This window comes from Cibotium barometz, chromosome 7, assembly GCF_041138505.1.
Source record: "Cibotium barometz isolate CiBa-2024 chromosome 7, ASM4113850v1, whole genome shotgun sequence".
Lineage (NCBI taxonomy): Eukaryota > Viridiplantae > Streptophyta > Polypodiopsida > Cyatheales > Cibotiaceae > Cibotium > Cibotium barometz.
This window is the reverse complement of record NC_141052.1, coordinates 44486307-44513101: the sequence shown is the minus strand read 5'-3', so window position 1 is coordinate 44513101 and position 26795 is coordinate 44486307. Positions and strand designations below refer to the sequence as shown.

At 44.5% G+C, this 26795-nt stretch overlaps 1 protein-coding gene across 1 annotated transcript in view; it reads left to right on the top strand.

Annotated features, from left to right (window-relative positions):
• The window catches only part of LOC147637055 (uncharacterized), a 54118-nt gene extending 28146 nt beyond the window's left edge, over positions 1–25972 (top strand). Inside the window, exons 10-16 of the mRNA XM_086800670.1 lie at positions 23660–23743; positions 23832–23993; positions 24110–24193; positions 24394–24528; positions 24611–24729; positions 24819–24988; positions 25404–25972. Of these exons, the coding sequence (XP_086656796.1) occupies positions 23660–23743; positions 23832–23993; positions 24110–24193; positions 24394–24528; positions 24611–24729; positions 24819–24988; positions 25404–25552 (903 nt within the window). The 3' untranslated portion in view covers positions 25553–25972. The remainder of the gene's footprint in view (positions 1–23659; positions 23744–23831; positions 23994–24109; positions 24194–24393; positions 24529–24610; positions 24730–24818; positions 24989–25403) is intronic.
• Positions 25973–26795: the final 823 nt, after the last annotated feature.

Sequence of the window (26795 nt, the reverse complement as noted above, 5' to 3'; positions counted from 1 at the left end):
AGAGATTACGAGTTGGTTTGAGTCACATTGCTTTCAGATAAAAAAACGTTACAAGAGAAACATCAATAATCTTTTGTGAAGTGCCTTAGTGTGAAGGGGATTACGACTCACGAGTTGGTTTTGAGTCACATGGCTTTCAGATGAACCACCTCCCTCCCTTTGAGTACAGCTTCGACTCTTACTTTCTTGATCTCTCACAACATTACATCAACTGCATCATCCGCTTGGATTTGACCTGGCTTCATGTAGACCGGACATGGATATCCCCAGCCGAGCTTTCCTCCAAGCTATGGTCTTGTTACATGCACTCTGCACTGTAGTGCATGGTGACAAGATGGCTCATCATCAGTGCATCATTGTACAACAGTAGGACCCTTTAGGATATGATATTGTCATATGCCGTGGCCCCATTGTAATCCCCGGTGTGGGATATGTCAGGCACGAGCTACGTAGGTCATTCCTCAACCTTAAGAGTGTCAGTCAGTCAGTCAAGTCCCTAAACCCACTTGAAGAGAATCATTCATGCATGGAGAAGTTAGTAGAAGCTTAGGGTTTGCATTAGAAAGCATTTTGCATTGCATAACATTCATCCCATGTGCATGTAAACCATTGCAGAAGCCTTAGAACTTTATTTGACATTATTATTACAATTATTCAGCATTTTATTCAGCAAATTTAGCATATAATTCAGCATTTATCACTTTACCAAGTCGTGTAGCATTTAATGCTATAGTCGGCCAACTCTGTAGCCACATAAGTAATTGCCTGCATCATTCCATCCATCTCAGCCTTAGCCTTCAACGATTCAGTATTCAGCCATTGGATCTTCATCGCTTGAAGCATAGAAGCATTCAGCAGCATAAAACACATCATCCTCAATCAGCCAAGGAAGAAGTGCTTCAGTCCCTTGCGTTTCTCAGCCTACACAAGGTTTTAGCATTCGCACTGTAACGGGAGGCGGACGCGTGTATTGGAATCGTATAAATGTGAACAAGATTCTGAGCACTTAACACTTGAGCATTACAACCACAAAGCTGAAAATGACAGTACACCACATAAAGGGGCCGATGATAGGCTGACCCCCCCCCCCCCCCCCCCCCCTTTAGGTTATATTACCAAAAGAGTCTGCAAAGTACAAGATTACGGTTGATTCTTCCAAATACATTATGAATGAATACATTTCAAACAAGAGAGTCTGTAGGTACATCCGCCCTACACACAGGTACATCCGCCCTGCACAAGCCTCTTCACAGGTACATCCGCCCTGCACAAGATGTAAATGGATCTTTAGGCCCTGTTTCCACGCGAGAAACTGATACAGAAACCTGTGTTCTCCGCGAGCAAGTGTCCCCAATGCTTGCCCTAAGCACTTGCTATACCAGGAATCCTTGAGACACATCCATGCTCACATATTCCATTGCTGTCCGGCCTGTTTTGTGCAATAACCAGTCCAAAACAGCAACTTTCTGTCGCGAGAAATCCACCTGTAAAGGGTCCTACAGCCCTGTGAAGGTCCCTAGAGCTGCCCTGTACTGTCCAAGTTGACTTTGGACACCTGTAACCAGCCCAAAACTCGCAATAACCAGAAATTGCAGGTCTGAAATTTACCAACCAGCCCTTTAGAAGAGTGTGGGGATCGTTGTCCAAGCTTGTGTGAGTCCGGGAAGCAAGCAACCAGCCCTGTAGCAACTCCCAAAGCTCCAACCAGCTCTCCAATATGTTGAATAATGAGTAAAACAGCCCAAAAGGGCCTCTTGAGGGAGGCGCCTTTTTCAGGTGCCACCTCAGGGGCCTGGTGGGTACACATGCTGGCTGACATGTGTCCCCATAAGGTGTCCAGCCCATAGTGCTCCATTTGTCCTGTTTCTATAAGTTTAGGTCCAACCAAATGGGAAACGGCCATCAGCTGTCCGGACTTCATTAATTTTGGTCCAACCAAATGCGAACGCATTATAAGTTGTCCGGCCACTTATTAATGAGTGTGGACCTGCAAACCAATAAACCTTAGTAGTAAATGAAGTAAGCTGTAAATTGAGTATGGACGCACTTACCACCTGCAAAACCCATAAGCCCACAGTTTTAGGTCCAAACAGGAGTGCACACACGTGTCCACAAGGTGCCCGGGCGTCCCCGGTCCCTCGGACTTCACAAGCCAAAATAACAAGCATTGTCCAGGCAGCAAGACAATGTCACACAAAGTAAAATAAAGTTATGGCATGCATCATTTATGCATTGTGCACATGTAAACTTGGAGAACCACCTATCATCATTCTTGTACTTGAAAATATTCCGCCTGCCATCATAACACACCATGTGTGCATGGCCGGAATCCACACGGGCACCGCCCGAAAGTCCACAAATGTCCTGCCATGTCCTTGGACTCATATGCATCCACTCATATGATCCATACACATGCCCAGGCATAATACATACATGCATCCGCATGTTTCTAGGCCTGATACGCATCCGCATGTCCCTAGAATATAGGGGTTTGTGACATTCCCCCCGGCTTCTAATGAGTTGACCGCAACTGAAAAGCCTCCAGATAGGCCTTCAAAAGATCTGGGTAATCCTCGAAGTAGGCCTCATCCATCCATTTCGCATCCAAAGCTGAATAATTCTTGAACTTCACAAGGTACCTACGAACAAGTTTGCCTCCCGCAAGCTTTCGTTCCTTGTGAAAAATAATCTGTTCAGGTTGAAGAATCTCTTCCAGCTCATCCACCTCAGGTGGGTCTTCCAAAACCGGCTCAAACGGTGTCGGTCCCACATAAGGCCTCAATAGGCTCACATGAAAAGCATTATGCATGTTCCAATGATCTGGGAGTACAAGCCGAAATGCAACATCATTGATCTTCTCCAAGATCTGAAAAGGTCCATAGTACCTGTTGGAAAGTTTAGGGTACTTTCTCTCTTTCCCTGGCCTCTTCCGAAGGCGTGGCTTTTCAAATTTCAGCAAGACCCAATCACCTTGTTTGAATTGTACATCCCTTCTATGCTTTTTCCCTGGAGTGTGTAAAATCTGAAAATGAAACATTGAGAGGAAATTTGCCCATCTCATATGCTTCTCTGAGAGCTTACTTTGAGTCAAAAGTATCTCAAACTTTGATGATCAGTTTTGACCATAAAATCAGCCCCTAAAAGATAGTGTTTCCAAATAGTAAGGGCATGAATTACAGCCAACAACTCCTCCTCATAAACCTGTAAGTGAAGCTCTGCATGTTGCAAGCGTCCATAGGATTGAGAAAGCTCAACGCAGGCTTGAAGAAGAGTGGCGTCAGGCTCACCTCGCAGCTCGGAAGCACCAACGAGAGCTCGACTGAGAGCGAATGATACTCGAACACAAGCGGAAAAAGGAGTCCATGTATCTGCAATTTCAACACACTCTCTCTTCAGTTTCTCCGCCCATAGGTGCTACCAGCTAGACTGCCGTGACATCAACGATTGTCAACCGAACTCAACCAAAATTTAGTAAATATGATGGTAAGTGTGATCATTTAGCTGTCAATCAATTTATTCATCAGTTTAATGCATATTCTCCTTTGGTAAAGCTAACAAATCCTCGTGATAAAGTCCACATAGCGGCTTCTCACCTAACGGGTGAGGTAGTCACTGGTGGCAACATTGGTCTAGTTTACATACATACCAAACCTCAGGTGTCGCAGCTTTTCGCTGGGATATCTTCGTCCATGAACTAAAGACAAGATTTGTTCCTCCCTAGTATTTGACCAACCTGGCAGATGAATTCTATGGACTTAAACAGAACGGTTCACCCGTGCTTAAGTTTTCAAGTAAGGTTATCACTTTAGCACAGTAGCTAGGGTTATTTGAGCAGGCTAAGATGGATCAATTCATTTGTGGATTGGATTCTAACATTCACAGTTCGTAACTTTGAATCCAACTCATATGACTGGGTTTTGACTCTCGCTCAAAATGAAGAAATGAAGATGAACGGAGGCAAGCCAAAACAACCGTAGTCTAGTACCAAACTCCAGCAGTTAGCAGCAACGGCTTCGCAATTGGGGAAAGGTAATTCATGTTCTTAAGATGCTAAGAAGGACGAAAGTTCTTGCTCTAGTTGAGGGGGTAAGAAGAATAAGGAATTCAAACCTAAGAAAACTCTTGAGGAAAAAGCTAAAGAAGGCATCATTGGAGGCTATTTTCCTCCAGAGGAGCTAAGGAAGTATCAAACAGAAAAAGATGTTTTTTCTGTCATACCATTGGGCATGGTGAGAAGGATTGTCAGAAATGGCAAACGGAGCAAGCCTCCAAGCAGCCTTCTTTCACAATTGCCACAACATCTCCTCCTCCTCCAGCATAGCCTACTACCATTGTAACTCGCGGCGGGTGCCCGGGAGACTAGGGCCTTTTACACACTTGTTGATACCATCAATGCATGTTAAAACACTTAAACATGGCCACAGCCTTAACACATATCCATCATCACTTCGCATAAAACATAAAGCTGGACAAAACATCCACAAATGCTGATAATGGAGCTTGCACGTGTGACACCGCATAGAGGCCGGAATGGGCCGACCCCCCCCTTGGAGTATTTTATTACCCAAGGAGAATAATATCATGTACAAGCCTTGAGGGCCTTACTCTCCCCACGGGAGATGCCAGATTATCCCTATACAAATGCCATAACACAGCCCAACACAAGGCTACCAAGCTGGAACATAGGTTGTAGAAATGCCGAGCCAACAATATAATCCATATACCTCCGTGTGGGTACTAATTCTTTCCCAAAAACCACAGGTCTTCATGCAATAGAGCTGGTATAGCAAGTACAACTCTCCATTCAGCCGGTACAGCAGGTACAATGACTGGTACAACAAGTATAGTGGCTGGTACAGCAGGTACAGTGGTTGGTACAATCGGTATGGTGGCTGGTACAGCAGGTACAGCAAGTACAAATGTTGGTATAGCAGGTACAATGGCTGGTACAGCCGGTACAGAGGCTTGTACAGCCGGTACGGTGGTTGGTATAGCAAGTACAAGTACAAATGCTGGTGCAACAATTACAATGGCTAGAAATCATAATAAATGATTAAATTCCCTTGCCTTCAGTATTTCTTCGTGATGGAAGCCTCCAAAACAGTCCCCAACAGCAGCCGGTATTCTTCATGGGCAGCCTTCAGGAGAGAGAGACAGAGAGTAGCCATCATTAGGGCAGCCTTCAACGGTGGTAGAGGCTAGTGTGCAGCAAGAGAGCCTCCATTAATGAAGAGAGAGGGCTCCAATTTATAGATTTGGGCCTCCCATGAGCTAAAATGGCAAGAGAAGGCTACGATGACAAGTGGAGAGCCACACAATAGTTGAAGTGACAAGTGTGAGGCCACTTCTCTCACTTTGATCCACTTTCTAACAAATGTCAGACCACTTGTCTCACTTTGGTCCACCTCCTTGCCACATGTCCCAATCTAAGAGATGGGTCCTTCCATAAACTTTATCTCTAAAAATATCCCAACTGGTAGACATTCTGTCATAGGCACTTTGCCAACTCTTGGTATCTGCTCAATTCCAGATGTAATGACGCGAACAGAATTTCCATCGGAGTCGGGCCAAAAAATAGCAACTCTCCTAAATTTTAGGAGTGTGGTCCTTTGTATTCTAGGATAATCTCCCATTTCCAAAGCTTGTACTTTCCAAGTATTTAAACATCCTGGAGTCCACCAGACCCCTTTCAGACTGGGAAATGTCCAGGCTAGTGACATCCGCCCCTGCTTCTTAAAAGTTGTCCGCAACTTTAAGCTTTAAGCCATATGTTCAAGATATAATCATATTCCATTGAGTCGGCGAGACGAGACAGTCTCAAAAATCCAATATAACTGAAGAATCCATGTCCCAAAGAAATGGGCGAGACTAAATAAGTCTCCATAATACGAATATCAAAATCATGTCCCAAGATAAATGGGCGAGACAAAAAACAGTCCCATAAGTCCAGATATCATAATCATGTCTCAAGTAAATTGGCAAGACAAATCAGTCCCATAAGTCCAGATATCATAATCCATGTGCCAAGTAAATGGGCGAGACAAAACAGTCCCATAAGTCCAGATATCATAATCCATGTCCCAAGCAAATGGGTGAGACAAAATAAGTCTTCTGCCAATAAGGCATCGGTCCACATGATCCTTGGCATAGATATAAGTTCCGTGCCAACCAGGCGTCATGTCCACTTTACCACTTGCACTCCGTGTTGGTACTCTGACCACACACCTTGGATGAGAGGCTCAAGTAACAAGATAAAACAATCACTCGTCGCAGGCATAGATAACCTGGTGTTTCATAAGCATTTCTGCTACACATAGTTTATAGGCATTTCGGCCACCAATAGTTTGTAGGCATTTCGGCCACCAACTCACACTACCCTCTCAAGTGCCGTGCCCATGTTCCCTTCCATCTGCTCTCTATTGTTTCACCCACATATGGTAGAAACAATCTTCAAGAGAGCACGTAGGACAAGAGAACACTACAGAGGGTATGTTGTGCTTGTCACTACCCTTTGAAGTGCCCATGTTCCCTTCCATCTGCTCTCTATTGTTCCACCCTCACATGGTAGAAACAATCTTCAAGAGAGCACGTAGGACAAGAGAACACTACACAAGGTATGTGAACCATGAGTTCCATAAGTCCAATGCATCCCAAATAAACGGAGCCATAAAGAATAATCCATCCCAGTAAAAGGGAGTCATAAACATAATCCATAAGCCTGAGAATGAATTCAAATCCCTAGAAAAGAAGTCCAAGAATCCATAGACATGTATACCATACCTCTTACCACATACTCCGTGCTAACCACACACCTTGGAGTAGAGGTGGACTTTATCCATAAAAGCATCATATCCATGAGATATCCAAAGATTTCTTCTCTATAAACTCGGACAGATTCGTCCATAGAAATTTGCTTGTAAAGCCCAATATCTATATAAATCTCATCCAAGAAAGAAATCTCCATAGATATAATCCATCCCAATAAAGGGAGCCATAAACAATGTTTCCCTGAAACCATCTCAAGGCAAACAACACCACCTTTCTCCTTGCATGGCTATACAAGGGTTAGTGACCATCAAAAACACTTCATAGTAAATAGCAAAAGCACCAACTTTGCAAACTCAAAGTATACTTAGCTTTTCTTTGCACGTTGGTCATGAAGCCAAAAGAAATATCTCCTCACCATATCCTTAAGATATCCCGAGATATATCTTCATATAGCTTGCTTGTAAGCTTGATAATATAATCCACAATATGCATATAGAAAGAGTGCTAAATGTATGCACATAAAGCCAACTCCTTACTTCCAAGATAAATTTTGTGAATTCATAAATCCTTAGATCAACAAGCTGTCTACTGCTCATGCTCTTGCTTCATAGGCTATGAAGTGGCTGGCCATGCTTAATAGCAATGATGGTAAGTGTGGTCCCCACTTGAGATCTTTTCTCTTCCTTATTGATAAAAGGAAGCCTTCGCTTCCAAGGAAGTCTATGCTCTGATACCAATGTAACTCGCGCGGGTGCCCGGGGGACTAGGGCCTTTTACACACTTGTTGATACCATCAATGCATGTTAAAACACTTAAACATGGCCACAGCCTTAACACATATCCATCATCACTTTGCATAAAACATAAAGCCGGACAAAACATCCACAAATGCTGATAATGGAGCTTGCACGTGTGACACCGCATAGAGGCCGGAATGGGCCGACCCCCCCCTTGGAGTATTTTATTACCCAAGGAGAATAATATCATGTACAAGCCTTGAGGGCCTTACTCTCCCCACGGGAGATGCCGGATTATCCCTATACAAATGCCATAACACAGCCCAACACAAGGCTACCAAGCTGGAACATAGGCTGTAGAAATGCCGAGCCAACAATATAATCCATATACCTCCGTGTGGGTACTGATTCTTCCCCAAAAACCACGGGTCTTCATGTAATAGAGCTGGTACAGCAAGTACAACTCTTCATTCAGCCGGTATAGCAGGTACAATGGCTGGTACAGCAAGTACAGTGGCTGGTATAGCAGGTATGGTGGTTGGTGCAGTAGGTACAACAAGTACAAATGTTGGTACAGTTGGTACAGTGGCTGGTACAGCCGGTATGGTGGTTGGTACAGCCGGTACGGTGGCTGGTACAGTCCGTACGGTGGCTGGTATAGCAGGTATAGCAAGTACAAATGCTGGTGCAACAATTACAATGGCTAGAAATCATAATAAATGATTACATTCCCTTGCCTTCAGTATTTCTTCGCGATGGAAGCCTCTAAAACAGTCCCCAACAGCCGGTATTCTTCATGGGCAGCCTTCAGGAGAGAGAGAAAGAGAGTAGCCATCATTAGGGCAGCCTCAATGGTGGTAGAGGCTAGTGTGCAGCAAGAGAGCCTCCATTAATGAAGAGAGAGGGCTCCAATTTATAGATTTGGGCCTCCCATGAGCTAAAATGGCAAGAGAAGGCTACGATGACAAGTGGAGAGCCACACAATAGCTGAAGTGATAAGTGTGAGGCCACTTGTCTCACTTTGATCGACTTTCTAACAAATGTGAGGCCACTTGTCTCACTTTGGTCCACCTCCTTGCCACATGTCCCAATCTAAGAGATGGGTCCTTGCATAAACTTTATCTCTAAAAATATCCCAACTGGTAGACATTCTGTCATAGGCACTTTGCCAACTCTTGGTATCTGCTCAATTCCAGATGTAATGACGCGAACAGAATTTCCATCGGAGTCGGGCCAAAAAATAGCAACTCTCCTAAATTTTAGGAGTGTGGTCCTTTGTATTCTAGGATAATCTCCCATTCCCAAAGCTTGTACTTTCCAAATATTTAAACATCCTGGAGTCCACCAAACCCCTTTCAGACTGGGAAATGTCCAGGCTGGTGACAACCACCAACGCAGTTCAACTTTTACCTTCGATGCATCCTATGCCATCCATGGTACTTGATGCTAAGTAGGAGGGTGAGAGTGATGCTGCACAGAAAAGCTTGATCCGAGCTTATGGCTTTGCCAAGGGCCACCAGTTTGTAGTCTTATTTGACATGGGCAGTTTTGAGCATGCTATCTCTCCTTAGTTGGCTACCAAAATGAGCTGTATAATAGTGTCCTATCATTTGGATGTGGACTGGTTTACACCTGGTCTCCGCACCCACATTTCTCAGAAGCACATCAGATTCCTTTTCAAGTTCAAAAGACCTTATTCCAACGAGATTTCATTGTCTAGCCTCTATTGAGGCGTGACATGATATTAGGAATCCAGTGGTTTCGCCAGTATGAACGTATTCCCAATTGGGGATAGGACACTTTTACTATCTGCAAAGCTTTTCTGGAGCCCGTCATGATTTATGGGGATAGGAGCATTCTCGGCATCCCTGTTATGTGCACGCTCGGGGAAGGCAGATTGGCGAGCTAGAGTGTGATGTGTTGTGGGCGGACATGTGCTTTTTGGTCCGCTATTGATAGCGTGTGCTTTTTGGGCGTTCCTTTCCTATTTATTGGATTGAGGGGTACCAGTTGGGCACACACTGATGGATGGAGCACAAGAGTGTAGAGCGCGTGGAGCAGGAGCACCATCGTGCAGGAGGCCGTTGTCCTTGGGGGACAACGCCGGGTAGTAGGGGACACCGAATGAGGACGAAGGCAGGGCACTCACGAGAGCATGACGCTCTAGCTCGTGGCTCGGTGGGGACGGCCAAGATTGCGAGCCTCGCTCACGGCTGTCATGGTTGGGTGGCGAGTATGCTTGCACCCAGATATGTTTCTTCCGCTTTTCCTTCTAGGGTTAGGGTTTGTTGCTTTGTCTTGCTTTTCATGGCTGTTTTGCAGATTTCACTCTCGGAGAGATTGTGGGATTTGACAGTGGTATCAGAGCCTCTCAGGGAGGAAGATGCGAGCGGGACACCTTCGGGTGAGCTCTTTCTATGTATCCTACAGCATACATGTGTAGGTTTGTTGCAAGATGAAGAAAGAAAGAAAGGAAAGAAAGATTTTATTAACGTCTTCCAAAAGACCGAACTCGGCCTATTAGACAAATCGGTGTACCTGTATGGGGTATCCTCTGTCATCCCAACAAAATGAAAAAGTACTGAACTAAAAAGTTGAATCTGGGTGTGCAATAAATACAATGAGTGGGGGGAGGGGATGGAGCTCTACTACTAGGAGAATGCAAAGCTATATGCATGGAGTAGACAATCATGATATGCAACCTAGCTAGCTCCATCCCGTACCATACTGGGGGTATAAAATGGTATACATCAATGAAGGGGGTGTCCACAGCTCCCTGAAGAACATCCCTGGGTGTGCTCTGAAGCGAGCTTGTCGCTCCGCACCCTCTCTGGGAAACTGAGCTCCGATCTCTGTCATCTCTCTCTGGTATAGGCGTGGTGTCCGAAAGCCAGGTGTCCTCTGTCTCCTGCGGGCTCTGAGTGTCTCTGCTCTCTGGAGAGTAATTCCCTGCCGTGTAGGGGCTGGGAGTGGGATGGATCTCTGAAAAAATGTAGTAATCTGTGGTTGTCGTCCCCCCTCTGGAGCTGTCTGAGCCTGTAATGATGTCTCTCTGTGGCACTGTCTAGAATGAATCTCCCCAGTATGCGCTGGTCTGCTGCCTCGAAGATCTGGCGTAGGGAATGTGGCTCTCTGAATAAAATGGGATATCTCTCTCTGATGGCTGTATATGCTTTGCATCTGCGTACATAATGCTCCTCACTCTCCACCTCCTCTCTGCACAATCTGCATACCCTCTCCTCTCGGGGGATCCGTGTTGCCCTGCCAGTCTCAATCTCCAATCGGTGTGATGAAACTCTAAGTTGACCAATAGCCACTCGGGAGCCGTGTGGTAAAAAGCCCTCTGAAACCAGCCTCTGATAGAAACCAGAGTGCGGTAGACTAGCAGTCACCTGTCCAATTGTAGTCTGGATGTAAAAACAAAACAGATTGGAGCTAGAGTGCCCAAATCTGAAAACAAAGCGACACCTGTTGGCCCCAAAGCTTGGCGCCCCTCGCGGTATTTCTTTATTCAATTCCAAAAATATGAATGGCTGAGTACAACAAAAATCAGCCAAGAGATTACACCTGTATGTCCAATCTGACGGCCCACAATGCCTCTTAGCACAGAGGATCTATGCACACAGATCTGTGTTCCACAATAACACACTGTGCCTCCCTCTGACCAGCCAAGACCACTAAGCAGGGCAGCCATGAGCATACATCTGGCATAACTCAAGTGCATGATACAACATCTCAGCTCATACATACATATGCTGTCCAAACTCTGTCTCAACCCTTGTGAATCTGCCATACCCCTCCTCTCACAAGGGGCCAGATAGCTCATATCTGCAACACACATCAAGCAGTAGAAAGAGAGATAGATGAACAGAAGCGGAGCTTACCAAATTCAGCTCGTGAATCAGCACTGGAGGAAGCAACGGTACCAATCTGTACTTGCAGGCACTTGTTTCCACAATCCTGCTTCACACGCATGCACGTACTTGTCTGTACCTTCCTCCTTGTGTTCACCTCTATGCTGTCTTTGAATGTACAGATCTGAAAAACAGCCCCGTACCCGTCTCCTCGGGATACGTGCCAAGAGTTGTACTTTCAAATGCAGCCTGCTGTCCACACTTGTGCTCGCCTGAGCTTGCGTAATCAGACCTGTCCAGCACCTGTCCAACGCTGCTTGCAGCAGTACTTGCTGTACCTGACTGTCCGCACACTGTACGGCAGTCGTACAGTGTTGTACTTGCTGTGTACTTGTCTGCACAGCCTGTACAGGGCCTGTGCGCAGCCTGTCCAGCAGGGAGATAGACCCGCAGCCTGTGCCAGAGAGAGAGAGAGAGTACTTGCAGCAGATCTGGCCGTACAGTGCTGTACGGCTGGTTTGCACTCAGAAAAACAGCAGCAGCAGCTCACAAAATTTGCAGTCGACTCTTCTCTTTAGCTTCTCCACGCATGTACACAAGCGCATCCCCTCCACGACTCCTTTTCCCAAAAGCTAGAGAGAGGGGGAGGAGAGAGAAGCACTCACTCCAAAAGTGGAGTGGCCTCCTCCCCATAAAAATCCTAGGGCCCCCAAACTTTAAAAGTTCCCTAGGGCCACTAAGGCCTAGGGGCAACTTTAATAAACATTAAAAGTTTAATGTTCTAGTTCCCCCCTTCACACCTAGGGATGTCCACACATCTTTAACTCTGTCCGGGCACCCCCCATGTGAATCATTCAATATTCTGACTCTGCAACCACCATGCCCACACTTGTGCTGTTCCATTTTCACAGGGCCATGACATACCCCCCTCTTGAAAAATGGCAAGCGTCCTCGATTGCATTCTGGTGATGCATCAAAATATCCAAAGTGAAATACACAATATGGCAAGATCAGCGTCCCAATCTCTCTAAGCCATACACATGTGTCAACATTCACTGCAAACCAATGGCATAGTAATAGTCCAAGTTGTATACCACTGTGAACCATACATATCCACAAAATCTCATGTGACTAGTACACATATATCATAGAAGTCCCATAAACAGATGTACTGTCAGCCTCAGTACCTTCGGGTGAGATAAAAACTGCACCAAGCGACCTCTAGATGTCATCTGAGCCTGTCTGTATCAAGGGAGTGGAGGTGCTACCCCCCTCTTGAGCATCAGGTAATGCTCTAGACCCATGCTCTGCTGAACCTGCATGAGTCACAATAAGAGTTGGCTCTAACTCAAAGGCATCGAGATAAAGCTGCAAAACCTGAGGTGAATCTGTTAAGTCACCTTCCTCCATCCACTTCGCATCCATCGGTGAATAGTTCTTGAACTTCACAAGATAGCGACGGGAAACTTTACGTCGTACCTTCCTTTCTTTATGTGCCAGTATCTGCTCTGGAATCAGAACCTCATCAAGTTCCTCAACTTCCGGCTGAGCCTCATCTGATACATCCTCAGGCACATCCCCACGGAAAGGTCTAAGGAGACTCACGTGAAAAGCATTGTGAATCCTCCAGTGATTTGGTAACTTCAAACGATAGGTTACCTCACCAATCTTTTCCAAAACCTGAAAAGGCCCATAATAACGCATGCTCAATTTAGGGAATAAGCGCTCTTTACCCTTCATCTTCTTGAGTCTAGCCTTTTCAAAGCGCAAAAGAACCCAATCACCCAATGCAAACTGTAAATCACGTTTGTGACGGTCTGCGGCTTTCTTTTGCTTCTGGTGAGTTTTCTGGAGTGCCAACTTAACTCTCTGATAAGCTTCATGTAAGCTCTCCACATACTGATCAGCCTCAAAGATCTTATCCTTTGTATGCAAAATGGGTGGTACCTTCTTCCCTCCTTCCACAATCTCAAAAGGCGCCTTGCCTGTCGATCTATGTACAGTGTTGTTATATGCAAACTCCACCAAAGGAAGATACTTTTCCCATTGTTGCTTGTGCTCTGACACATAACACTTGAGAAGATCCAACACTGTCGAGTTAGCCTCTTCTGACTGACCATCTGTCTGTGGATGAAATGACGATGAAAACTTGAGAGTTGTACCCATGTTGTCAAACAACCCTCTCCAGAACAAACTCGTCATCCGTGGATCACGGTCACTAATGATAGACGTAGGCAAGCCATGATACTTGAAGATGTTCGCCATGAACAACTTCGCCATATGATCCACTTTGATCATCTTACGCACGGGAATGAAATGAGCCTGCTTACTGAACCTGCATATGATAGTCCAGATGCCATCATTTCCCGTTTGTGTCCGTGGAAGATCAAATACAAAATCCATGGCAATGCTCTCCCAAGGTCTATCCGGAATAGGTAAAGGCTGTAATAACCCTGGTGTCTTCTGACGGTCAAACTTTACCTTCTGACATACGATGCATTGCCTCACAAAGGCATCAACATCTCTTCTCAAGGTTGGCCAATAAAAGAAAGTCTCCACTGCTTTGACCGTGGCGTCAATACCTCTATGACCTGCATACGGTGGAGCAGGACTTTCAATCATAACCTTGAGTCGCAATGGCCTGGTAACACACAGTCTGCCATGCATCAATAAAAACCCATCTCTGAGAGTATAATGCTCATGCCGCTGACCCTCAGACATCTGATCATACAACCTTTCAAAGTCCTCATCATGGGCATACTGCTCTTTCATTTCATCAAGCTCATGATGGTAAGCAAGTGAAACTGCAGAGACTTGTGGCTTGCGTGACAAAGCATCTGCCACTACATTCTTTTTGCCTTCCACATACACAATCTGGAAGTGAAACATTGACAAAAAGTTTGCCCAACGCATATGCTTCTCTGAAAGCTTAGTCTGCGTGAGGAAATAACGCAAGGTCTGATGATCTGTCTGTACCGTGAAATCAGCCCCAAGCAAGTAGTGTTTCCATGTAGAAAGAGCGTGAATTACAGCCAACATCTCTTTCTCATAAACCTGTAAATGCTTCTCAGCATCTTGCAAAACTCTAGTCTCATAGGCTATCACATGTCCCTCTTGCATGAGAACTGCACCAATGCTACTTCCACATGCATCACACTGGACAACAAAAGCCTTTCGGAGGTCCTCTAACACCAATACTGGATCCGAAGTAAGCTTTTCTTTGAGCTTTTTGAATGCTGTAATTTCCCGATCAGCCCATCTAAACCGAGTTGCTTTCTTTGTCAAAGCATGAAGAGGCGAAGCAATTTCAGCAAAGTGCCGTATATAACGCCTGTAATAGGAACACAATCCTAGAAAGCTGCGTACATCATGCACGGTCCTCAAAGCTGGCCAATTAAGTATTGCTTCAACCTTTGCTGGATCCATATGGACTCCATGCGCAGACACAATATGCCCCAAGAAATGTATCTCCTGCAAGAAAAACTCACTCTTCTTGCCATTAACAACCAACCTATGGTTTCTGAGTTCTGCAAACACAATGGCCAAATGCCTTCTATGCTCTTCCTCAGTTTGTGAATGCACAATCATATCATCAAAGAATGTGCCCACAAACTCTCTATGAGGCTTGAAAATCCTGTCCATCATTCTGTTAAATGTGGCAGGCGCATTTGTCAAACCAAAGGGCATAACCAAGAACTCATAGAACCCAAACGTGGTTCGGAATGCTGTCTTATGCACATCCTCGGGTCTAATGCGTATGTGATGATACCCGCTTTTCAAGTCAATACGACTAAAAACTGTGGAGCCTTGTAAGCAGTCCAAGATGTCATCGATCCTCGGTATGGGGAATCGATTCTTGATGGTATTCTTGTTCAGCGCCCTGTAATCAATACAGATGCGCCAAGAACCATCCTTCTTCTGCGCTAAGAGCACAGGTGAGCAAAAGGGTGATGAGCTAGGCTGTATCAACCCTTTATTCTAAAGCTCCTGCACCTGACTCATAATCTCTTCCTGTTGGGCTGCACTAACACGATACGGCGGTCTATTCGATGGAGTACTACCAGGAATCAGATCTATAGCATGATCTTCTGGCTTCTCAGGAGGTAATTCTCCTGGCAATGACTCGGAAAAACAGTCTTGAAACCCACTTAAGAAATCAGCCCTGTCCTTATCTAACATTGACAAATTAGACTTAGACTCATTATCCTGTGCATCCTTTACATAAATCAAGTACGCGGAAAGATGCTTTTTCATTACTGATGAAATCGCCGAAGCGGATACAATAGGAACAGATTCCCCTTTGAGTTTTACATCCAATACATGCTCTTTCCCTCTATGAGTCAGAGTGATTTTCCTATTGTAAGTATCCACCACCGCATGTACCCTGTGGCACCATGGCTTCTCCAACAAAACATCACAGCCATCCAAAGGCATGATGAAGAACTCTTCGTTGTCCACATAATGCTGCATATGAAGCCGAAGCTTCCTAATGATAGGAGTAACGGGTTCTGCATACCCTGGACAAGCCATATTAGACTCATGTAACGGCCCCATCTCCTCTGCGCGAATCCCCAATCGGCCAGCCAAATCTGGTGAAATGAAGTTGGCTCTAGCACCTGTATCAAAGAAGATCAAGGCATTCTGATCTCTCACTTTACCCCATGCCCTGCACAACTCTGTTGCTTCACCACCTGGCTGCTCCCCCACAAGATCAGGAACTAAGCTTGCAGAAGGCTTTTGTTTCTTTGGCTTGGGCTCTCCTTTATTGTCAGAGTCCTTTTGGGACTTTCTTTTGGGACAATTGAATGACATATGCCCCTCTTCAGTACAGTAAAAACACTTTTGAGCATCTCTCAAAGCCTGTCTTTCCTCAGAAGTCCTCTTGGGCATTGGTAACTTCTTATACTTCGTCTCTGAAGACCCTTTAGCATCACGAGAAGCATGCCCAAATTTTTCAGCTTTCTTGCTCAATTTCTTACTGCCTTTAAACCCAGATGAACCACCAGTGAGTAACGCATTAGCTGTCATAGCATTTTCAATCATCTGTGACATGTTCGTTACTCTTGTCTTTATACAATAACCTCGTATCTCTTTGGGCAGCCCACAACAATACTTCTCTACCTGCTCTGATAATGGCACGGCACGATAAGAAATCATTGGGAGTAAAGCTTCCCAAAACTTCTTGTTATAATCCTCCAAACTATCACACTTTGAAGCATCCAATTTGTGCCATGCGGTCATAACATCCACCTCGAATGTAGATGTGAGCAATACGGAAGAGAAAACCTGTTTGAATTGGACCCATGTGGTGGGTGCTATGCCCTGCAAAAGAAGAGTAGACCACCACTGCAAAGCATTGCCCTTGAGAAAAGTGGCAGCTTTCCTCACCTTAGAAGACTCTGTGTAATTCCCATCAGAAAAAGCAGCATCAAACTGCTGTAAAAAGGTAAGTGCTTTAAGTTTATCCTTGGCCCCACTGAATGTGTCAAACTTCACTGCAGCTCCCCCTTCCTTGTAATCCTGTGCCTTTTCCATAGGCGTTAGATTATCATATGGAAGTGGCTTCGCAAGATTGGTGCCCCCAACATTCATGCCCATCATTGGGTCAACATTTCCCATTCCCACAGCAGGCATACCATACATTCCAGCCATGTTTCCAAACATTCCATTATGCATACCACCAAACATATTGCCTTGCATCCCAGGTTGCATGCCTCCAAACATATTTCCTTGCATACCGGACTGCATACCACCATACATATTCCCTTGCATGCCAGGCTGAAAATTGGCTCCAAAAGGCCCGTACATACCCATGCCTCCCTGAGGATAACCCCCAGTCATAGATTGGAACACCGAGCCACCACCAAAATAACCTGGATGCATGTTCTGCTGAGGAATTGGTGGCTGTCCATAGAAGGAACTCTGAGAGTTTGCACCATAAGCATGCTGCATGTTCGGAAACTGGCCAAAAGATGGTTCCTGTGGGATGGCACCACTATGACCCTGTGGAAGATTCTTTGAACGAGCCTTCTTCTTCTTTTTCTCGGGCTCTGTGCGGGGCTCTGTGCGGGATCTCATAAATTCAGCAAATCTCTCACTCTGTGTGAGCTGCATAAAAGTATCCATAACACTAGCCAAACGATCTTTGAACCGAGCATCATCATCCTCTTTACCATGCACATCTTTTGGCTGTGTTACATCCTCATAAGGCTCAACATCTGCAGCCTGTTCTCCTGCAAAAATATCCTCAGATACATCTCTCTCAGGAGAAGTCTCTTGCTCTTCTTCTTCATGATAGAAGTACTCATCCTCTGTATCAGACATGTTTGCTGAATTTTCAGCGATGGCTTTCTTCAAAGCAACCACGAGCTCACCCCCTTCAGAAAGTTGATGATTGGTCCCGGCAACAGAACCTTGAAACCCGCCTCTGATAGAAACCAGAGTGCGGTAGACTAGCAGTCACCCGTCCACTTGTAATCTAGATGTGAAAACAAAACAGATTGGAGCTAGAGTGCCCAAATGTGAAAACAAAGCGACACTTGTTGGCCCCAAAGCTTGGCGCCCCTCGCGGTATTTCTTTATTCAATTCCAAAAATATGAATGGCTGAGTACAACAAAAATCAGCCAAGAGATTACACCTGTATGTCCAATCTGACGGCCCACAATGCCTCTTAGCACAGAGGATCTATGCACACAGATCTGTGTTCCACAATAACACACTGTGCCTCCCTCTGATCAGCCAGAATGACTTGATCCCTGGTGCTCATCCTGTCAGTATTCCACCTTATAGGATGAGCCAAGCTGAGGAAGATGAGTTGGCTAAACAACTCGAAGATTATTTAAGGATGGGCCAGATCCGTCCAAGTAAATCACCTTGGAGTGCACCTGTGTTGCTTAGGAGAAAGAAGAACAACACCTGGAGAATGTGTGTAGATTACAAGAGATTGAACAAGCTGACCATTAAGAACCGTTATCCTCTCCCTAGATCAGATGACCTGATTGACCGGTTAGCAGGAGTGAAATATTTCACGAAGATCGATTTACGTACTGGCTATCACCAGATACGTATTCATGAAAGGCATGTCGAAAGAACCACCTTTCGGACTAGGTATGGCCATTACGAGTTTCTCGTATTACCTTTTGGGTTAACCAATGCTCCAGTCACTTTCCAGGAAATGATGAACGATCTTTTTCGTGAACATTTGGGAAAATTTGTGGTGGTGTTCCTGGATGATATTTTGATATATAGTCGTACTCTTGAGGATCATGTCAGACGCCTCACGATTGTCTTATCTATTTTAAGACAGAATCGACTATATGCTAAGTTAAGTAAATGTGAGTTTTTTAAGGACCGACATGATTTACTTGGGACACAAGATCACTTGAGATGGATTGAGCATTGACTATGACCGAGTTTAGAAGGTTCTGGACTAGCCTATACCGCGAACAGTGAAACAACTTCGTTCTTTTCTCGGTTTTGTTGTTTTTCTTCGGAAATCTGTGTGGGAGTACTCTCAGCTCACACTACCGATGATCGACTTATTGAAAGGTCGTGGACGTAAGTTAAATTAGCCTACACTTGGAATAACGATTTGGATATGGCCTTCATCCTTTTGAAAGATAAAGTCAAGGAAGCACCTATCTTAGCATTACCCGATCCTAGTCGGCCTTATGTTCTTGAAACTGATGCCAGTGACTATGCTATCGGGGCTACTTTGTTTCAAGATGGTAGACCGGTTGCTTTTGAAAGTACAAAGCTAGACGACACTCAATCTCGTTGGCCAACCCTTGAGAAGGAGCTTTATGCTGTGATTCATGCTCTCAAGGTTTGGAGACATTATTTATATGGCTCCAAGTTTGTGGTATTGACTGATCATCAGTCAATCAAGTATGTGTGTGATTCGGATGATTTGAGAGGAAGGAAAGCTCGTTGGGCGGAGTTAATGCAAGATTTTGATTTTGAGATCCGTTATCGGAAAGGGTCCATGAGTAGTGTTGTAGATGCGCTTAGTCGAATTCGAGAGGTGAATACTTTGTCGTTCACCGAGATTTCTACCGACTTATTTCAGTCATTGAGAGGGCTTTGCAAGACTGATAGTTATTTTGGTCCATTTTGGCAGAAGATCCAGGACGGGAGCTCATTGATTGACCAAGACTCGGTGACGGAGCAGTCTACTATACGGGCTGCAGGAGGTCAGTGGATGATTCGGAATGGTTTACTATTCCGTAATGACAAAATTTGTGTACCACAGATCCCGGACATTAGGTCCAAGATTCTGAGGGAGTGTCACGACGCCCCTTCTGCTGGACACCTTGGGGTACACAGGACGCTATCATTAGTGAAACACACTTTTTATTGGCCAAAGATGAAAGGGTATGTAGAAGATTATGTTCTCAAGTGTCAAATTTGTCAGGCAGATAAAGCTGAACGCTTTAGACAGGTTGGGTTGTTGCATCCTTTGCAAATCCTAGGTAATAAATGGCAAAGTATTTCCATGGATTTTATTACCGGATTGCCAAGAACACATCAAGGCCACGATTCTATTTGGGTTGTGGTAGATCGCTTGACAAAAATGGCTAGATTTTAAGCGACCTGGAAGACTATTACAGCTACGCAATTAGCACGGCAGTTTATCGAGCAATTGTTTAGACTGTACGGGTTATTGCAAGACATAGAGAAAAATTTCCTACTCGTCGACACCTTGACCATGTAAAGATACAAGGATACAATTAATAGGTAAGACCTAGTTCTATCCCATGGAGGGAGCGTGGTCTTCTAAATGGCTCTTAAAATCAAATCATAGAGTGATTGATCTTAATTTGGGAAACCTCCATTCTTGATTCCTAGAGACAACGCTTTTTTTCCCATCTATGCAAGGCATAGCCCAAGGAGGAAGATTGCCCAGGGACCTATTTATCTACATAGAGTTTTCAATTAATTTGTTGGAAAGTTACCCGACTAATTAGATCCACCCGTCCATAGGATGGTGCCGTTCCATCCTCCCACTTTCCACCCAACTCATGTATCAATTTTGTTTTCTAATTAGTCCTACCACGTTGTGTGTCATATAAAACAAGTTCCTTAATTAATGACCTTACACATTGTTCGTTGAAACAGCCTTTGAGAACAATATTTACATCAAACAATTCTTACATCAAAATGTTCACAAAATAGACCCTGCATTTGGGTCAATAGCCAAATCCAGGCTTCCATATCCATGTCCATAAACATATCCAAACCGATAGGGAAGTTTACGAGTGATTTTTGGAAACTTGTTTTTGAGAAGTTGGAAACAACTTTGAATTTGAGTTCCTCTGATTATCCTCTATCTGATGGCCTGCCTGAAAGAGTGAATCAGATCTTGGAGGATATGCTTCGAGCATATGTATCCAAAAGACAGAGTTCATGGGAGGATTATCTTCCTATGTTAGAATTTGCATATAACAGTACTAAGCATACGAGTACAGGTTTTAGTCCTTTCATGCTTATGTATGGTTTTCAACCTAGATCACCTGTTACAGTAGGATTCTCAAGACTTTAGCATGATGCAGCACATAATTTTTTGCAAGATATGCAGGAAATGTTACAAGTTGCGAAGGAATCTATTAGAAGTGCTCAAGACCGAGACAGATTTTATTCTAATAGACATCGTTCACCCAGAGAGTTCTCTGAAGGAACGATGGTGTATTTGCGAGTTCCGAAAGATTCCGAGACTTTACGGACAGGTCAATCTCCGAAATTATTCCCTAGATATTGTGGACCATTTCGTATTACACGACGGATTGGTTAAGTTGCATATGAATTGGATTTGTCTTCTCATGTGAAAGTTCATCCTGCATTTCATGTCAGTAGACTTAAAGAAGTACTGGGTGCAACAGATCAGTTAGTTACTCCTCAAGAAATTATAGATGTCGAGGACATGACATTTGTTCCGCACGAACCTGAAAAGATTCTTGGATTTCGTGAAAGAAGATTGCGTAATACGCTTATCACGGAATACAAGATCAAGTGGAAGGATCGTGTCGAGGACGGCGCTACATGGGAGACATTGACTACTCTTCAAAGAGGACCCTGGCTTTTTAGTGAGCTCCGGAGTGAGCTCTTAAGAGGAAGGGGAGTATGTGGGAAGTACCCAGTGGATGTATTGTTTGGATTTAGATTGTTACTTTAGAGTAGGTAGAGCATCTTGAGGAGCATATTGTTTGCGAATGCATATATGTGTCATGCATATGTGTGTCATATGTAGAATGATGCATGGTTTTGTTTTTGGCTAACACAGTTAACGTGTTTCCACTTGGTTTTCGACTTTTGCTGCAGGTTTTGCAGGAACAAGCAAGAGTTGTTTGTCACTTTGACGAGACGGTGTGACCTTATTGTGCAGGATGATTTTTTTTTAATCACCCAGATGCACTTGAGGGCCATTGCTTTTGTCGTATGGGGAGTCTTTGCTCATAAGATGCCTTATTGTGCCATTGAGTGCAATCGAGGACGCTTGCTATTTTTCAAGAGGGGGTTATGTCATGACCCTGTGTTTTTCTCTGGACAGTATGCAGGTGTGCACGGGGACATGGTGGACAGTGTGAATGGCATCAGATTGGAGTCAAAAAGTAAACCCATGTGTGGACAACCCCAAGTATGAAGGGGGCCAAGTGATTAAAGTCTTTTCTCATAACCCATGGGGACAAAGGGGTTTGGAGGGGACAAAGGTTTAAAAGCCTTTAAAAAAATAAAAGAACCCCTTTTAGGGGATAATCGTGGCCTTTATGCTATTATGGGGGCCTATACTTTTTTTAGAGGGAGTCGAGCTGCAGCTTCAGCCGTCTGTGCTTTTTCAAAAGGAAGGGCTGGCGGGCAGAAAAGGAGGGGCGCCTATTTTCTGAAGAAGGTGTACTTCTCTCTTTTGGAGGGGCCAGCAAAAAGCTACACCCGCAGGAGCTTCTAAATCTCTCTCTGGCGGCTGTTGGCTTGGACTCCACGTGGATGGACTGCATGTGAACTGGACAGAGGAGCAGGGTTGAACAGCAGGCTGGCGGTCTGTTTGCAGGTGGCACACAGGGGCTGAACAGCACGTGGAGGCTCTCCCTCTCTAGCTACAAGTCGGGCCAGCAGACGGGGGTGCTTTCTCTTTGACGGCTGGTCACCAAGGAGCGCAGGTGGGCAGACTGCAGAGCAGCGTACAGCTCAGCAAGCTCACCCACTCTCTATCTCTCCCTTTGGAAAGCAGCCAGATTGCAGCTCTCTCTCTCTCTCTCTCTCTCTCTCTCTCGCTCTGCTGAAAAGCGGACAGGTCTGCAGGAAGGGCTGGTCGGGCAGATGCAGCAGAGATACATGCTTTACTGGCTTGGAAAAGAGGCTGGTGGGCTGGCTGCAGGAAGCGCCCAGCCAACAGATTCTCACGCCCCCTCTCTCTTGAAAGGAGGCCGGCTCTAGGAAGTGCAAGACTGTTCTATCTCTCTCTCTCTCCCATGGAAGGCGGCGCAGGGCTGAACGGGTCTCTCTCTCTCTCTCTCTCTCTCTCTCTTTCTCTCTCTCGGAAGGAGCGGGCTGAAGGAGGCGCAGAGCCAGGACTGTTTTGAGATTGTTTATGGGATGTTTTGGTTGGCTGCAAGCAAGTACAGGTCAATTGAAAATGTTTCTTGGCATGGGAGTGATGCAAGCTCGCATGGCTGCGTGCTCATGGAGCAGATTGTTTTCTTCCTGCTAGAAAGGAATAGAGGGACCTACAGCTATGGGCATCTCTATGTTTCTAGATGTTTCATGAGGGAACAGGTAACTAGATGTATGCCGTAGTTGGCACTGTTGTTGAATGGTGCCATGAATGGTTTTGTATGGAAACAGGACAAAAGTTTCAAAGGGAAACAGGCCTAAGGGTTTCATGTGGAAACAGGTCGTAGGTTTCTCTAGGAAACATGTTTTTAGGTTTCATAGGGTGAGAGGCTACGTGGTGAAAGATTTACGTCCTCATCATCATTAATCCAATCATCATTGAGTTGTGCGACACTCTGAGCTTCATCATCTCTCTCTCATTGTCTCTGCACACACTCGTACCGTGGTTGTCTTTCATCCACCCTAGCATGTGCAACACCCCCTCCACTGATTTAACTAACTAAATCTGAAAAAAGGAAGATTATTTAAGTATCATGTGTAGATACGTCACACAATTTGGTTCATCAAGAGTTTTTGAATTGTTTATGAACATTGTACAGCTTGTAGAGTGCTGAAGTGATTCTGTTACAGAGAGATCTGACTTTTTAAATGTCAGGTCAGTTGAAGGGTTGTTTTATGGCTTTTTAATGCAGGTTCCTTTGGATTATTCTCTCCATGCATACTTGGAAGTCATGTTTTTAGAGCCGAAGATGAAGATCTACATACAAGGGACACTGGTACTGGATGCAATTTTTGCTTCTCCAATGTTAGCCATGATGTAGGTTACATGAGAATGTTGTGTAATTCTGGTGGAGTTGAATGAAGGTAAAAACCCGGCGCCTTCATAAATCTCTAAATAAAACTCGAGTTTTCAAAGACACACTTCTGGGGGGGAGGAAAGTGGAGCTCACACTTGGACGCAGCCAAGCAGAAAGAGATCGTGGAAATTGTGGGATTTTTCTTTTTTGGCATGGACGGCTGATTGAGGTATAATATGAATGCTGGCATACAGATGGAGTGAATTAATGAAAAAGGTTTGAATGTGTGACCTTTAAATGCCTACAGACATGATCAGATTACCATGGCTAACCTTGTAAGTTCAGGCATATAAACGTGTAGGAGGAATGATCCACACAGCAGATATGGGACGCGGTGTTATTGGAGTCATTGATGTGACTGACATAATGGTAAGCAAGACTAGCCATGTTTGTGAGCTCTTCCTCTTGTGATCTTGTCAGCTATGGCAACAAGTCCCTCAAATTGTAGAGTTAAGTGGTAATGTTGTATCTAATATGTGCTATAGGGTGTTTGAAAGGTACAGATTAGAACCTGAAGTCGGGGAATGGGGTTGGTCCCAAAAACCACATTCTCTTTTTATGTGTTACAGAGGCTTGGAGATGGTGTTGCTGTGCTCAACAATAAGCAAGGTTTTCAAGATTGCGAGGCTTATGCTGTTTTGGATGACTGGCTTGGAAACATGGCCAATCGGTACTGGGATGAAAATTTTGACTCCTTGGAAGTGGTGCGGGTTTCAACTCCTCTTTGTTTTCTCACATTTTCATCTGTAAAAAGGTATTGTTGAGATAATTCAAATTGTTATGTAGGGAAAGAAGGATGAAAATGCCCAGTACACTCCTGACCATAGTTGGGTTCAATGCAATAAGTGCTTGAAATGGCGGATTTTGGATGCGAACTTTGACGACAAGGATTTACCAGATGATTGGTAAGTAGTCAAACAATGGTTTGCTGTGAATCATATGTTGTACATTTGGTGTCTTATTCTGGTGCACTAAAGCATATGTTTGCATGCAGGTTTTGCTACATGCCACCTTTTAAAGGATCGTGTAAAATTCCTGAAGTGGAGGCTGAAGCTGGAATTGTAACACTTGGTGCCATTAGAACATATGGTCCTGGAGTTGCGCAGACAAAAGAAGAAGTGGAGCTATCCACAACTGCTGGCAACTCTACTGTGAGCAGCAAAGGTAATGCAATTGCATGTCTTTTTAGCAGCTTTCTAAGCCAGTGTCATTAAAATGCTGTAACCTTTGTCTTTATTTTGAGAAGGATTTGGGGGAACAGCATGAATGAGAAGTGTTTTGACCTGCAAGGCTTGATACAGAACCGTTCCTCCCTTGCTCTAGTAGCATTGCAATGACTAACTAGCAGTCCAATACCATATAAAAGATTTGGGATATGAACTTGTCAATGCAGTAAAGTAAACTGAACAGATTGAGAACTGCAGTAAGAGTCATTGTATAGGCTAAGCTCACTGAATACGGGGGTGGTAGCTAGCTTGTCTGTGTAAAGGCGGTGGAATTTGATCCCACAGGAGCGTAGAAGGAAGGTTTCTTTTGTTCAAGGCTATATTAAATTTTTAGTCTTTTGCATCCTCTGCAGAATCAAGCGATGCATCTGTGGAGAGCGACGATACTGCGAAGGTGACGGAAGTTAAGCCTCCTGTCTTGAGGCGATTGAAACGAGGACCGCCTGCTCAGGCAAGCAAGGCTCGCCAACCAGTGACCAAGAGGGCCAGCAAGGGTGGCTGAGAAATCCTCAAGGAGGCATGACATGAAGTCAAAGACCTAATACCCATGGGATAAGAGGTGGGAATTACATGGAAGAAAATGGCTTGTGTGAATCTCAGGTTGCATGTAAAAATCATTTCGCAGTGTGTCATAAAAAAGGATGTTTGTCCTGCATCCCCCCCGTGTACATATATGTAAATGTGCCCCGTGTGTGTGTGTGTGTGTGTGGGGGGGGGGGGGGGTGTTGGGGTTCCGGTGCGCTTCTTCACAAAAAAAAATGAAAATTCTAAAATTCTACCGGTGGGCTGGGCAGTGTTGTGAGGTCTTATTTCAATTTTCACTGTTAAACCTAAGGTGAAGGTAATTAAGTGAGTTTATTGTTTGTCTGTCAAACGTTTTTTCTTCTTTCATAAATGATAATAGATTTCTTTTTTCCTTGCTTTCTTTTTTTTCCCATGGCTCTAACCCAAGAAAAGTTGCATTGATTTTGCAAAACGAAAATTTCGTATGGAGAGAGATTTTTGATGTGGAGAAATTTTGTATTGTATTTATAATGTTTTGAAAAGTTATTTAAGATATATTAAAGAAAAATTAAAATTTTAGCACTTTTTATAATTAAAGCGCTTAAATGATGACCATCGAAGACTGTTTTGGCGCTATATATATATATATATATATATATATATATATATTTTTCCCAACTAGTTTCTTGTGTTATTTTCCTAATTTAAACAGTACATTTAAAGAGGGGAAAATAAACGAGACTTTCAAAGATACAAAAATTGCTTTTTGTTTGCAAGATTAGTGGTAAAGTTATCCAATCCTACCTTTTTCATAATTAATATTTCAGGATATAGGTCCTTCTGTTAGCTATATAAAAAACCAGCCAATAAGCTGAAGTACATGCTCACCTTTGACAAGCGCCAGGACTAGGACTCTACTAAGAGTCGGGTGGGGATAGACTCTATCTTGAGGGCCTGACCATGAGCTCTCTCCTCATAGTGGAGGGTGGGATTTGACTCAGTCACCTAGGCAACTGCCTGTCATGTGCACAGTGTGTATCTCCCGTGTGCTACATGCACACAAGACTAGCTTCGAGGCTTGGGGAAGCTTGGAGCTAGGCTGGCTGATTGGCGAGCTGAGTTAGGGGGAGACTAACGGGCGGGCACCCAAGTATGGACGGGCGGGCGCCCAAGTGTGGACGCCCAATGACCGGCCAAGAGCCTATAAAAGGGTGGCCAAGGTTTGTCATTAGTCATATAGA